The sequence below is a fragment of the Polyodon spathula genome, chromosome 42 (assembly GCF_017654505.1).
Source record: "Polyodon spathula isolate WHYD16114869_AA chromosome 42, ASM1765450v1, whole genome shotgun sequence".
Classification (NCBI taxonomy): Eukaryota; Metazoa; Chordata; class Actinopteri; order Acipenseriformes; family Polyodontidae; genus Polyodon; species Polyodon spathula.
The window spans coordinates 1620049-1636017 of NC_054575.1; the positions used below are offsets into that span (position 1 = coordinate 1620049).

At 37.4% G+C, this 15969-nt stretch overlaps 1 protein-coding gene across 1 annotated transcript in view; it reads right to left on the minus strand.

The window, feature by feature from the left end:
* Positions 1-8972: 8972 nt before the first annotated feature.
* The window catches only part of c42h14orf119 (chromosome 42 C14orf119 homolog), a 29326-nt gene continuing 22329 nt past the window's right edge, over positions 8973-15969 (minus strand). Inside the window, exons 4-5 of the mRNA XM_041236919.1 lie at positions 10585-10754; positions 8973-10050 (exon numbers count right to left, since the gene is read on the minus strand). Of these exons, the coding sequence (XP_041092853.1) occupies positions 9813-10050; positions 10585-10754 (408 nt within the window). The 3' untranslated portion in view covers positions 8973-9812. The remainder of the gene's footprint in view (positions 10051-10584; positions 10755-15969) is intronic.

The following is a 15969-nucleotide window of genomic DNA, read 5'->3' on the forward strand; positions in this document are numbered from 1 at the left end:
AATGAAGTTGAAACTACAGACACAAGAGTTTGTCTTCGGTGTTCATACTATACTAATAATAGCTAACAGAAAGAGTTTCATGCAAAACCTCTATTTAAGGTTTTATACACAAATCTTGATTTCTATTACTGGCCTCTTAAATTGGACTCTAGTCACGTTTCAATACAGGTGGACTGCTCCACTTTCTGTAGGGGTGTTGTCTCTGTGACAGACAGCGATGTCGGCTTGGAGAGAGGGTCAGAAAAGGAAGTCGGCCATTTTGGTGCAGGGCGGAATTACCATATTAGGGGACAAGATTACTGTGATCAGCTGTGCTGCATTAGACACCTGGCAGGTGTGCCCAGTTGCGCTGATCATGGGGTGGAGTCTCCTGGTATATAAGGGCTGTCATTGTGCAAGTGCAGGGCTTTTGGAGGTAATACTGAACCTGGGTTGCTGAGCCGTTTGTTTGTTTGCTACGTGTTTTTGGTTTGTTTACTGTCAGGACCGGCGTCAGAGTGAGTCGTCACAACAAGGAGCTGCCGCACTACTGCCAGCACTTTCACCTTGGACTCCACACACCCTGCACAACAGAACTGGACACGTCAGCACCTGAGCACCTGCACTTTCCACACCCCGAACTGAGAGGGACTCGCTCTATTGGGACTTAGGATTTGCATTTTTTTATTGCTTTGGACTGCGTTCCTGTAAATAAAACACACCCTCTACCATTGCTGGTATTAGGGTTATTTGCACCTGGACCATATTTGCGATCTAATCAAATCTGATAAATGGGTACATTGTTACTGCGTTTGTAGTTTGATACAACTGGCAAAATACCCTATAAAATGGCACTTGCTTTATTAATAACATTTCTGACCGGTGTAGGGCCATAAAGTGGTACATCGTCAGACTGATTACCTACTGCACAAATCACTATGAAAAGGCAAACTGTACTTCACCCACAAAATCTTATATGTTTACAATTTTAGATAACCCAATCTGTTATCAGTTAAAGTCACATAAATGTGTTGAATTGTGAAAAGTTATTAAAAAGAACTTTAAAGGCCAAACTCAGTACTTCCTACCCCTTTCAGACGGGCGTTTCGTTGATTTCTGAGCTAAAATCATTTGGTCATGCCCGGGCAAACGCAGTACACAATTCATCAGTTTTGCACGAAATGACACGTCACCGGTATTGTCATCTCTTTCCGCGATTCACCCTCTCAGTGTTTAAACACGTTGGATACAATTCAAATACCTCTAATAACTTTAATTCTTGGTGGATGTCTTTTTACCTCAAACCACCGCATGTGTTTTTAATATTATGTAATTGAGTGTAATCTTCATGAGATTGATCGTTGTATTTGAATATGCAATGTGTTTTTAGCTAAGTTAAACGTTTTAAAAACATCTTTTGATAGCATAATTTATATTTGTGTGTATTTAAAATCAATCAACAAACGTTTACTTCTTTAAAAAAAAAAAAAGTAGTTTCTGTCATGCAGAAGACAGTAAATTATTTGTTATTATTATATATTTGCTTAGCGGGCACCCTTATCCAGGGCAAGTTGTAGAATATCACAATACATTAGGGTGTATTTAAGTGTTATTCAAGGGTTATTTAGGTGTTTATGTAGGGTCCATTGCACTGAGTTATAATACCACTTTACAACTGCTCGGTGATTTTGAACTTTTCCAATTATCTGAATGGGGATCCGAGTACGAACACCTCTTCATCGTCGGGGGGGGGGGGGGGGGGGTCATATGCACCACACACATGGGGGGGGTCATACACAAAAAACACTCTATCATATAATAGACGTTTCCGCCCGCATATCAACACGACACGCCCATCATGACAGTAAAAATAAACACAATGAAGCGTTCTTCCCTTTGTATAAGTGAGTGATCAGCAGATGTGTCAGCCGCACGAACAGCACAGCGTGTGGTTTTTACTAACTCTACTCTGAAGAATAGATGTTGTTTTTTTTCTATGGGTAAATATCACGACTTTCTTCCTATGCATCGGGATGCGGGACATTTGCTAGGAAATCGGGACTGTCCCGACCATAAAGGGACTGTTGGCATGTGTGCTATCCGTGGTATATTAGGAAAAATAAAACGTCATGTCACATGTTGTAGTTTAACAACTACCGTATACATAAGTAATTTAAAATATTTTTTTCTCCTTCAGGAATTTCAGAGTTGACTTAGCCCTATGCTTGGTCATTGTCATGTTGGAAGATAAGGTTTCTGCCAATCAGAATCGTTTTACTTTGTAGAATTTTTTAATACATGGCTTCACTTTTCAATCAAATCTCTAGTCCCTGCGCTGCTAAAACACCCCATATCATGATCAGACCACCCTGTTTAAATGTTACAAAGACACGCACTCACTGACACAAAAATACAGGTTTTAAAAATGTCTTTTTTTGTTTGTATAATTTATATGTGTGTAGTTTAAATCACTTCTTGTCAAACGTTAACTTCTTTCCACAAATATCCTTCTTGTCAGACACTAAGGAAGTATTTAGGCTTTAGTAGGTTCCTTTTAAACTAAGTTATAATAATTCCACTTTACATTGCAATGATCTTCATTTCTACAATAAAAGTCTTCATTAGTGATATTTCAGGAAAATGTGAAACTTGCAATGTAAAGCTGCATGAGAACTCATTCTTCACCTAAAGTTATTGGATTTTTAAAATTATTATTTTTATGTTCTACACCAGCTGCAGCTCAGTTTAAAAATACTTATTGTACCACAACTTCATTCATGGCCTTGCTTTATAATTGAAAAGATATCACATGTATCATTTATAAACATATCAAAAGGGACCAAAAAGAAAGTGCACAGAAAGAGTACACAGAACTGCAAATGAAGGTCAAAAAGGAAGTTAGAAAGGCCAAGAGAGAAATAGAAATGAACATTGCTAAGGGAGCTAAAACCAATTCCAAAATGTTTTTCCAATATTCCAACAGCAAGAGAACATTCAAAGAGGAGATTAAATGTCTAAGAGATACAAATGGCAAAATCTTAGATGAAGAAAAAAAAATAGCAAATATATTAATGATTACTTTTCACAAGTTTTTACAAAGGAAGATACGGACAACATGCCCCACATGTCATACAGTTCCTATCAAGTTTTAAATAACTTTAGCATAACTGAGGCAGAAGTGTTAAAGGGACTAGAGCTCTTAAAATAAACAAATCCCCTGGGCCGGATGAGATCCTCCCAATAGTACTCAAAGAAATGAAAGAAGTTATTTACAAACCGCTAACCAAGATCATGCAGCAGTCTCTTGACACAGGGGTGGTACCGACAGACTGGAAAATTGCAAACGTAATACCGATCCACAAAAAGGGAAACAAAACTGAACCAGGTAACTACAGACCAGTAAGCCTGACTTCTATTATATGCAAACTTATGGAAACTATAATAAGATCCAAAATGGAAAATTACCTATATGGTAACAGGGTCCTGGGAGACAGTCAACATGGTTTTAGGAAAGGGAGATCGTGTCTAACTAACTTGCTTGATTTTTTTGAGGATGCAACATCGATAATGGATAATTGCAAAGCATATGACATGGTTTATTTAGATTTCCAGAAAGCTTTTGACAAAGTCCCGCATAAAAGATTAATTCTCAAACTGAACGCAGTAGGGATTCAAGGAAACACATGTACATGGATTAGGGAGTGGTTAACATGTAGAAAACAGAAAGTACTGATTAGAGGAAAAACCTCAGAATGGAGTGTGGTAACCAGCGGTGTACCACAGGGATCAGTATTAGGTCCTCTGCTATTCCTAATCTACATTAATGATTTAGATTCTGGTATAGTAAGCAAACTTGTTAAATTTGCAGACGACACAAAAGTAGGAGGAGTGGCAAACACTGTTGCAGCAGCAAAGGTCATTCAAAATGATCTAGACAAGATTCAGAACTGGGCAGACACATGGCAAATGACATTTAATAGAAAAAATTGTAAGGTACTGCACGCAGGAAATAAAAATGTACATTATAAATATCATATGGGAGATATTGAAATTGGAGAAGGAATCTATGAAAAAGACCTAGGAGTTTTTGTTGACTCAGAAATGTCTTCATCTAGACAATGTGGGGAAGCTATAAAAAAGGCTAACAAGATGCTCGGATACATTGTGAAAAGTGTTGAATTTAAATCAAGGGAAGTAATGGTAAAACTCTACAATGCACTAGTAGGACCTCATCTTGAATATTGTGTGCAGTTCTGGTCACCTCGCTATAAAAAAGATATTGCTGCTCTAGAAAGAGTGCAAAGAAGAGCGACCAGAATTATTCTGGGCTTAAAAGGCATGTCATATGCAGACAAGCTAAAAGAACTGAATCTGTTCGGTCTTGAACAAAGAAGACTACGTGGCGACCTAATTCAAGCATTCAAAATTCTAAAAGGTATTGACAGTGTCGACCCAAGGGACTTTTTCAGCCTGAAAAAAGAAACAAGGACCAGGGGTCACAAATGGAGTTTAGACAAAGGGGCATTCAGAACAGAAAATAGGAGACACTTTTTTACACAGAGAATTGTGAGGGTCTGGAATCAACTCCCCAGTAATGTTGTTGAAGCTGACACCCTGGGATCCTTCAAGAAGCTGCTTGATGAGATTTTGGGATCAATAAGCTACTAACAACCAAACGAGCAAGATGGGCCGAATGGCCTCCTCTCGTTTGTAAACTTTCTTATGTTCTTATGGTGGCTGGCAATGTTAACGCTTCATAGTAACAAACGCCCCCCTGACAATAATCACATTTTGAACACTGCTTTTTTGTGCGTTCGACTAAAGGGTTAACCACGGTGACATACCCGGGGATAAAACTTCGGTAATAATAGACTGGTCCTAGTCGTGATCTCACCTATCTTGGTTTTGGGGCTCGTCACGTCAAAGAAGACCTGGATTTTGGTGACCGGCGGTCTCACCCTTCCATTTCCCATTAAAAATCCCACACATTGAGCGTCTCTCTTATGGCAAATGCACTTTTATCTCAAGTTGGCTTTTCGCAGGGCTGCCCTTGATTTTCTTTACATTCAACTAGCTACAGAAGCGGAACAGCGAGAATTTCGAGTATTCCAGGTTAACAATGTTAAACAGTCTGTAACATAAGAACATAAGAACATAAGAAAGTTTACAAACGAGAGGAGGCCATTCGGCCCATCTTGCTCGTTTGGTTGTTAGTAGCTTATTGATCCCAAAATCTCATCAAGCAGCTTCTTGAAGGATCCCAGGGTGTCAACAATCCGTTTCGCAGTCATCGAATTCAGTGCTCAAACAAAGCTCTTATTATCCGAAGTATTAAGGTTCACCCAGTGGGTATGGTTGAGATTAACGATACAGGTTGGCATCTCAGCACAGCTAAGAAAAAGTCGTAAAGGAATATGGGCTTGGCTGAGTCTTCCTCATTTGAAATGTGTCCTGAGATAGTAACGAGATACTAGCGGGATGTGTATGAAGTATCGACAGCTGACTAGCTAGCTAATACTAGAAATGGCCAGATAAACGTAATGAATTTTGAGAGCATGCTGTGGACTATACACATAATAATTATATAATTAATGTACTTTTAATTTTAAACAATTGCGTATAAGTAATCTAACAAATGCATATTATCTCTTTCTTTGGGTATAAAAGGACTTTCTTTTTTGAGTATTTTATCAATTTCTACAGGAAAGTAGGGAGCATTAGGATTTTTCTTGTTCTGCTATTTTTCAAATTGAACGGGTGCAGTTTCCCGTTTGAAGGATTATCTCTCCTACAAAGATGCATGCTTAATTGTAATTGTTTATTCCTGGTGAACAATATATTTGCAAATGTTAATGCGCGTAATTTTATTTTTTATCTTTTATGAATCAATATGTGTCAGCTTATGACTTGCTTTCTCTAACTTAAGCGCTCAATCTCTCTAGACTTTGCAGGGAATGTTTGCACTTTCTCCATTCTTATTCGCTATGTCGCTTGCATATTTTCGTAGTTTTTATTTATCAGCGTTGTTCCAGTACTCAACCTTTCAGGAAAATACTGATCTTGAAAATTTAACCAGACTTTCTCTTTAATTACAAGAAACTTAGCTGGATGTTTTACAGCACGTATGCAGATGACATGTATAATAAACAAGACATCAAAAAGCAATTGTAAGCTTCATTTCTACTATTTTTATGATGGGACAACAGTATTTTGACATTTCAATAGGAAACAGTTCTATCTCATCACAAACTTGATGCCTGCACAATTTTCAGTTCAATGTCTGCTGATCATTCCATGAGACAGACAGATTTGTTCCTTATTTTCTTTCTTTTGAAATAATAGTCTTCATCTAAGTGCAATATTGACTGCTAACTATATGCATTATTTATTGTATGATATGCCAAAAAAAAAATCCAGGTTTGTGGGGTTGAGCTGAAATATATCTTAAAAGAATTATAAAACAGAAATACTACTCTACTAATATTAGGCTGGTTGGTTTAGTTGTGCATTATACAAACATTAATAATAGACTGTAAAATTGGGTTACATTTGAATCGTCTTGCGGCGATCTTTGTTCTCTGTGTCTCTGTTTGTTATGGCTTTTGAGTTACTGTTGACATTTTTCGTGAGACACAATCATCTTACTTCGCACACACAGGCACTGGGGTAAAAAGCCAGACTACAGTCATAATAAGTAGAACTACAGGGTTTTTATTTTACACAAATGTTAAAAGAAGTACACAAAAACTATAAAGTAATTCCTAACATTGATTCCATATCTAGATCAATTCATTCTGACTAACCGTATATATAGGCAGCTGGTACTTACAAACACCCTTCGCCCAAAATTTCGGTACTATACAAAATCATGGAGGACAGTGCTGCCAATTTCTTTTTTCATTCCCCAGAAATGATATTAACTCAATCAGGTTTTATCGCTCAGCTCGAATTAATGCATTTTGCTTAGAGGGCTTCCAGTTTGAATATTGATTTACTCTCGAGCCCATGCATTTTTTTTTTTTTTTTTTTAGTTGTCTTGATGATCCGTGGTTTCAAATGGCATGTATATTAACTCTTGCTACTCTGCATACAGGTTGGGGACATTCATTAAAATGGAAAGAAGACAAGAACAAGGCCGGATACACCGGTAGTTATAAACAATGACGTGCTGTTCGATTGGAAGATAAAATACTTCAACAAGAGTGATAAAAACGTTTATCTTTAAACGGTTAGAAGAATTGGAAAGCTATAGATTAATCAATTCTTGGCAATAATTAGGTATTCACATATATTTAGTAACGTGCCTGGACATAACGATATATTTTGTATATTTACTATAAAACGTATATGAGGTATATATATGTAAATGAACTAAAAGAAAAATTGTGTAGTTCAACAATCATGCTTCTTTCTTTCTCTTTGGTTTTTTTTTTCAGCCTCCAGCGGTCCTCTGCTAGGTCTATACCATGTTCCTAAGCGTCACGTTTTCCGTTGGTCTTAGTTTCTTGCACGCTGTCGTTTTGTTTCGCTTTCAATTCCCTATCTTCCCTCTCATAGCCTTTCACCATTCACCCTGTGTTTGTTTGTTTGTTTTCTCTATTTGTCTCGTATATCCTTGCGGTATGCTATGCGTGGCCAGGGGTATGAATATCTCCATGTCTTGGTACTGCAATGACGCTAAATGCGCTCATATTATATGACGAGAATACATGCATTTTAACAAGGACTGTACATAAGAACATAAGAACATAAGAAAGTTTACAAACGAGAGGAGGCCATTCGGCCCATCTTGCTCGTTTGGTTGTTAGTAGCTTATTGATCCCAAAATCTCATCAAGCAGCTTCTTGAAGGATCCCAGGGTGTCAGCTTCAACAACATTACTGGGGAGTTGATTCCAGACCCTCACAATTCTCTGTGTAAAAAAGTGTCTCCTATCTTCTGTTCTGAATGCCCCTTTTTCTAAACTCCATTTGTGACCCCTGGTAAGAGAGTATGCAGGAGGAGGATCTCGAGAGGTTTGCTTCTGTGCCTTAAATTAATTTGTGAAAACCACATTTGAAATTGACAATCGACCATATGTGATTTAGTTTGCTTTTTCTCAAAAGGAAAAAAAAAAAAAACCTTGAAAATCCAGTTTCATTTCTTTTTATGTGCATTTAATTATATTTTTATAAATATAAATATAGTTTTTTTTTTTTTTTTTTCTTGCAGCATGTAGATGTTTGCTGAAGAAACTGATTCTATGTGTGGTTGTGTTTGTAAGTATATGCTCCTGATTTGCCGAACTGCACTAATTAAGAAAAATGTACTGAACAGGTGGCAAGGACAGAGTATGCACAAACTCTGCCTGATTAATTGGTATCTATGGCAGTAGCTCCCTAGCCCGAATCTAAGAACAGAAAGCTCCGCAACATTAATTGAACGGAACATCGCGATCATTAAACAAACAAACAAACAAAAAAGATTTATGAGTTTCCCTACTGTATTCAAATATTACTGTATTCTCCGCTGCCTTTCAACTGTTGGTTAGGCCAAACAGCAAACTAGCTTGTGTTGTGCAATGTTTAAGAAATTAAGAAACCATTTAAGAAAAAGGTGATCTCTAATTGAATCTGTTCAGTCTTGAACAAAGAAGACTACGTGGCGACCTAATTCAAGCATTCAAAATTCTAAAAGGTATTGACAATGTCGACCCAAGGGACTTTTTCAGCCTGAAAAAAGAAACAAGGACCAGGGGTCACAAATGGAGTTTAGACAAAGGGGCATTCAGAACAGAAAATAGGAGACACTTTTTTACACAGAGAATTGTGAGGGTCTGGAATCAACTCCCCAGTAATGTTGTTGAAGCTGACACCCTGGGATCCTTCAAGAAGCTGCTTGATGAGATTTTGGGATCAATAAGCTACTAACAACCAAACGAGCAAGATGGGCCGAATGGCCTCCTCTCGTTTGTAAACTATCTTATGTTCTTATGTTCTTAATTAGAAGCCCCTAGTCCGAAATCCTCCCGCGGTTGCTTGGAAAAGTCCAAAGCTTAATAAGGTGCGCATTCTTGTCGTACAGAAGAGTAGCAGCTATACAACAAGGATGCCTCTCCCTGCTTCAACAGCCTGATAGGGTTTCCAAAAACTTTGCTGGATCTGATTTTATTTTTCCAACAAACGCTTCACCGGGCAAACTGAAACTGAAAGGTCTTGCACCCTTCTATAATTTATATTGATGTGCCTGGTGCTATATTTTGTGAAGGTATTTTTTAAACTAGATATATTATAATCTTCGTGTATATTGTGATTATTGTGTTGTTTGTGCTATTTGATATGTCTGTATTAAACTGCCGTTTTATAAAGATTATTATTGAATTTATTCTCTTGTCTGGCGAGTTACTGAACCTGCTTCCACTCTCTGCCACATTCATACCTCCCTTTTTAGACAAAGGTGATGGCAGCACAGTCGCTTCCTGACCCGAACTACCCGGTCTTGTAATGAGGCCGAGTGTTTTGGGGGTCACAGACAGATCAGAGAGCTGTTTTTTTTTATTTATTTATTTTATTGTCCCACAGAGATGATTGTAGCTCAAAGTGCACGCACGAATTGTTTGTGCTTTAAAAAAAAAAAAAAAAAACGTGAGTGAACTAGAGATGTTGACAAGATACAAGCTGCCAAAAACAAAGCGTCCACGAGTCAATATATTTAAATTATAGCTAAAATAAGAATTACCATATGACTCCATGTTTACACTATAAAAGCAATTTAAGATCTAGACACTACTAGAATTCATTGAGTGTGCATCACTAGACTACAAAAATCACATTGTTCGCTGTTTAGCGTTTAGTTTATTTGTAAATGGCACATGTGCAGCCCACAGTCACCACCAAGGGCTTGATCTTAAGGCAATACTGCCCTGGATCACTCGGACACATCTCTCTGTAGTACACTGGGATGGTGTATTTGATGGCGACAGAGTTCAGAAGGAAGTTTGTATTTGTTCGGTTCCCAGGGTCAGTGCAGAAGCTGTTTTTACATCGGGCTACCAGGATTGAGCTGGGAAACATCTGGGGGTCCGAGTGAGTCCTGCAAGAATAAGAATAAACTCTGAGATTGACACACGAACGTCACCATTGCAATAGGTTTACAATACGTTTAACGTGATAGCTATTCTGGCATTGCCTGCTATGTACTGGGCAGAGCGTCTCTGTACCATCTACTGTACTTAGGTCAACGTTAATGAGATCATAATATATAACATCTACCCAAATAGTGGGTAGTTTAGAAGTGTAGTAGAAGTAAATACAGTATAATCGTAAATCTCGAAAAACTACTCACTTCTAAATCTTTTGTAGTCATTTTTGTATTACTTTAGTATAAATATATCTTAATTTGGATTCATATGTTGTTTTTTTCTGACTTTATGTGAACGAAAAGACACACATTTGCCCGTTTTCCCATTGGAAATAGTGATATTTTGAAATATCACTGTCCTGGTCACAAAAGCAAAGTTTGTGGGGAATAATAGCCATTTTCTATACTTTTGAGGCATAAGCAATTAGGAAATAACACTTACTACCCAGGAACAAAAAAAAATTGTTAGAGGGTGTAGTCACTTACTCATATTCCCAGGGTGACAGTGATCTCTCTCGCAGGTCTCCAGTGTCAGACAGCGTTAGGTTATTCAACTCTTGAGTTCTGTTTTGCTCGGTCTCTGAGAAGAAAGTATCGTTTTTGCCCACTGACAAGGAGAGTGTGGGACGGGATAGAAGAAGCAACATGGTGGCAGCCTGGAGGAAAGATAAATAAATAAATAAATAAATAAATAAAAAGATTAAAAACAGCTGTAAAAATAATACAACCACGTGAACAGATCCAGCATTAACACAAAACACAATGAACCCTGATCCAAAAAACATGTAGCTTAATATATATGATATTTGATAATTAAGTCACATAAAGTGAACTTTATAGACTGATTATATTTATTAAACTAAACTTTTTTGGGAGAACTCTGGAGAGATCTCTCTCTCTCTCTCTCTCTATAATATATTATATATATATATATATAATATAGATATATAGGAGGGCTCTATTCTAAGAGAGAGAGAGAGAGAGAGAGAGAGAGAGAGAGAGAGAGAGAGAGAGAGAGAGAGAGAGAGAGAGAGAGAGAGAGAGAGATTACCAGAGGGGTTTTTTTTCCACCCTGGGGACACGTGCGAGCTGGGCAAGGGCATAACAACGTTCCAAAAAAAGTCTGAAGTCCACAATAAATATTATAGTACTAATAATAAATAAATTGTATGACAACACTTTATTTGAGTTTTTTATATGGTACTCAGTATAACCATGTATAGGCTTTTCATATTGCTGTCTTGTCTTAATGAGTACTATAAACCAGTACAAATACACTGCCTGCTCAAGATGTCTGCCGCAGAAATCAAAATAATTCACTCATCCAGCTTTTTTAGATAAGCTTTCGATTTTCAGTGTTTCTCTTTGGCAATGTTCATTTGCACTTTACTTGGTAAGGGCGTCTGCCAAGAAATACTAATACTACTACTACTACTACTACTAATAATAATAATAATAATAATAATAATAATAATAATAATAATAATGCGCAATACAAAGGAGGTTTCATTTATTTTAATCGAGGATAGCATAAACTTGAGTATTACTTGAAGAAGTTCGAAAGATACATTGGAAAAAGCCTTTTTCTTAATATAAAAAACTGCACCTATTTTTGAAGTGGATGGAAACGGCCAACACTATTTCAAGATGTAAGGTACAGAAACTATATATAATATATTATATTATAATATATATATATATTATATATATATATATATATCTATATATAGATATATATAGAGAGAGAGAGAGAGAGTACACGTTTTTTTTTTCGTTTTTTTTGTTTTTGCTATAAATGAACTGCTAGCCATGGTTAACTGTATATAGACACTGTTCAGAAGTGCCGACCTGCAGACGATGGGGCGTGCAGCTTGCAATCCACTTATTTTATACAGCGCAATTCCGCTTATTGTATACTGACTGCTCAAAACGTCGTAAATATTCGCTTTCACAGTCTGGAGTATATCTCTCATGTGTCGTCACGCTAATTTCGTGCATCACCGCTGGCTCTAAAATACACAGAGATTTGATCTCTTCTGCATTGTGCAGGTAAACCAGTAACCACTAGAGAGCCAGAAATTGATTTTATATGTGATATATAAACTTTAACATTCAGAATGAATACAATTATTATAATGTCATTAAAATAAAAGCATATTGGTACTCACAAAGAAATGAATTGTTGTCATTGCCACGCTGTTCTGTAGCTGGTTTGGGACAACGTGTTTGCTTGTCTCACAGGTATGGACTGGACCGTGCACCTGTACTACACTCACTACTTTATATAACTTGTCGGTGTCGTCATGCCATAACATTTTCAAGCAGGAAAATCGCTAAAGGTATCCTGCATTGTTTACAGGTAACAAAAGCGATGGGACATTATTTCAGAATTAACCTTTATACATATGCCCACGCGTTTTCCCAGTATCTCGACAAACTCAGAAATAGAGCGATCCATTTGGGGTACACTTCTTGATTTCTGGTTGGGAACAACCATTTCTGTGTGTGTGTGTGTGTATGTGTGTCATATATATATATATATATATATATATATATATATATATATATATATATATATATATATATATATATATATATAAACTATACTAAAGTGCCTCATTGCCTGCAACTTTAAAACCCTTTTTTTCTTTTGGTATTTTCGATCATCTTAGTCTTCAAGCTAACTATAGAATTGTATGAGTAAATTAAAATAAGCAACTTTTAGGAGCTGAGAACAATTAACAAGATGTAATTAAGCACATTAGTAGTTTGAGTGTTTTCTGGGTGGCACCCGTTTAATGACGCACACACTAACTTAGCTGATACAGATCTGCGCTTAAGTTGTTTTATAGTGAGATCTAACTTAGCTGATACAGATCTACGCTTAAGTTGTTTTATAGTGAGATCTAACTTAGCTGATACAGATCTGCGCTTAAGTTGTTTTATAGTGAGATCTAACTTAGCTGATACAGATCTACGCTTAAGTTGTTTTATAGTGAGATCTAGAAATATGTGAGTGGTTCAAAATATTGTGGGTTTAGGTAGGGGTCTTTCTTCCCTCATGCTGCACTTGAAAAAACTGGAAGCGCTTCTATGTTCTGCTCTGCAGAAAAGCTCATTAGCCCGGACAGAGATCGCAGCGAGTTGTATTTTCATGTTTTGTACCTTTTGAAATATGGCCTTTATTTGCAAAATCAAACCAATTATGATTTTCGATTGCTTAAAAGCTGTAATGCAAGTATATTTTCAAAAAAGTGCAAAACCTGAAATTGCATCGCGCCACTGGCTCACACGACTTTTGAAAGCCTAGCTGCAGTCGCAAAGGTGTTTTTCCTCCGTCCGTTTTGAAAATTAGACATTTAGTGTCCTGAGAAGACATATTTAATTTCCGCGACAACTTCCTCAAAACCGGGACGATCTAGGGGAAATAAGGGACAGGTGTTTCTACCGTTGTGCATCATGTGGCGGAGTCCTCCCCGGCTGTGTGGCCTGGGGCGGACGATGCGACACAATGAGGCTTCCCTCCTGTTGTTTGATGGTAATTCACTCCATAAAATATTAGACACCTCAGAGAAGAAACGAATACGAAAACACTACACGTTGTTTTCCACTTGTTTTGAGACACTTTGGTGTTTTGTTTTTTTTTTTCTCTCTCCAGCAGGTCGTCCCAGTGGAAAACCATGAACTTCAGGGCAACACGGAAAGGAAAAACGAACATGCTCTGCGATTATGGAATATGTCATACAGTATCGCTTTAGGGTGAACTATTTTCGTCTGTCATTTTTACTGTTGTTAGATAACTCTTTACTATAAAGGTTACACGTACACGTCTACATAAAATGCAGAATAGGCTTAAAACAACGAAACAGCCTGAAACTCATTGAGTTGAGATAACATAAACCACAGAAAAATATGTTTTTGGTTTTTTTTGTTTTGTTTTTTTTAGCATGTCCAGCTCCAATCTGACAATGAAACTGCAACATGTAGGGAACATGGAAAAATATTTTTCACAGATTGGATAATAAATAAGGAAATGATGGCCTATATACAAAAGGGAACAAACGCAACCTATCTATCTGTCCAGGCACGAGATGGCCTGCCTGGTCAATAAAGTGGCGACATAACAGACTGGTCTTGTGCAGCTCATATATAAACACTACACGTGGAATGTGCTTTGGCTGTCACCATCTCTTATTTTACATGCAAATGTTTTTTTGTTTGTTTTGTTTTTTTTTACTGAACCCGGTAGGTTTGTCTTACACCACAGAAACATTATCCAAAAACACACGTATGCACTAGACTTATAATCTACAGAAGATACAGAAGTTGGATCTCGTTTTTAAGTCTGAATCTCCTGTTTGTAATGACGTATCACGATCTCACAGCGCCTAAGTAAAAAGTGATAAAGGGCCAAGTAGCCAGCAAGATAGTTAACATTGGGAGGATCCTAAGAGAAGAGAATGATCCAGACACTTCTCCAAATGTACTGCTTTGGTCCAAATGCACAGCACATTGTAGTGGAGAGAATAATGAACCACCAGTCCGATCTCAAACTTCAATATTTAGGCCAGCACTTGTATTCAGTATTAAAACCACCACCTCCAGACCAACCGCTAGCAAGCATGTCAGAAACATACACACCCAAAATTAGAGCTAGAGACAAAAAGTATATGAACAGTATACAATATTACAGAAATCAATGTATAGTTTAAAATGGTACTAAAGAGCGAGATGCCATTAATAAAGGTAATCGAAGGTTAGTATATAACTTTCATGATGTATAAATGTAAGAGAAACAGTGTAAGACAAGTGTGACAGACAAACAGAATTATATTCCCCAGGATCTGTTGTTATGAAGTAATGTGCTAAGTAAAGAATAATGAATGGGGTAGCGTCTGATATGAGAATAAAATGCCCACCTTGGCCGGTGCTAGGTCTGTGTGGGCCCCCCACCTTCACCCCCAAGTTTTTTAATAGTCTCGGAGTCTACGAAGACTTGGGGACGTAGCAAATAGGTGAGTGAGAAGAGGCGGGACTAAGGGAACAAGGACGCCATCATAAAGAGAAAAGACAACAGGGAGATTTGAAAAGCTTCTCCACTGGAACCATACAGTTTAGATTTTATGAAAACGAAACGTTTTTAGCCCTAAACTGAGTAAGATACTTGGCACAGAAATAGAACATTTACTAATATTGGCAGTTCCATTTCTGTATGTTTGCTGCCCCCCCCTCTCCCCCTCTCCCCCTCCCCTCTGGTGCACAGGGCCACAGACGCTTGTCCTGGCTACCAGGGTGGGTAACCGCAGGTGATGTAACCTTTACCGTCTCCCCATATGAGATAATGTCTCTGGGAGGTACTAAGATAGAATAAACCCATCAGATGCTGTCTCACTGTGATAGTTGAGAGCTGCAAAAGCAATAAGGCTTTAAAAACTGAAATTCACTTATTAATTTTTCAGTACTATAATGGTTTAATACTTCTCTACGTAGTCTGCGTGTTATTTAGTGTATTCTGATTTTAGTTAAAAAAAAAAAGACAAATGTCTAAACATTAAATAAATAAAGCAATGCCATGTATGAGTTAGCACTGAATAATATTGTGTGAGAGATCGAGAATTGGGACTTTGACTTTGTGTGTTCTGTACTGAACTTGCTGGGGGCGGGGTTTGGGGGGGAATATATTTTTGATGCTGGGAGCGTAAAATAGTTAAATAAATTTTTCTGAAAGAGTAAATATTAAACATCGCTTTAAAGCCAAAAAAAAAATAACCTGGTAGCACCTTCATTTGCACCGCTAAGAACGTTACCTACCGTAAACCTGGTTCCCTGAAAGAGAATATGGCCACCAAACATTGTTTATGGGATATACGC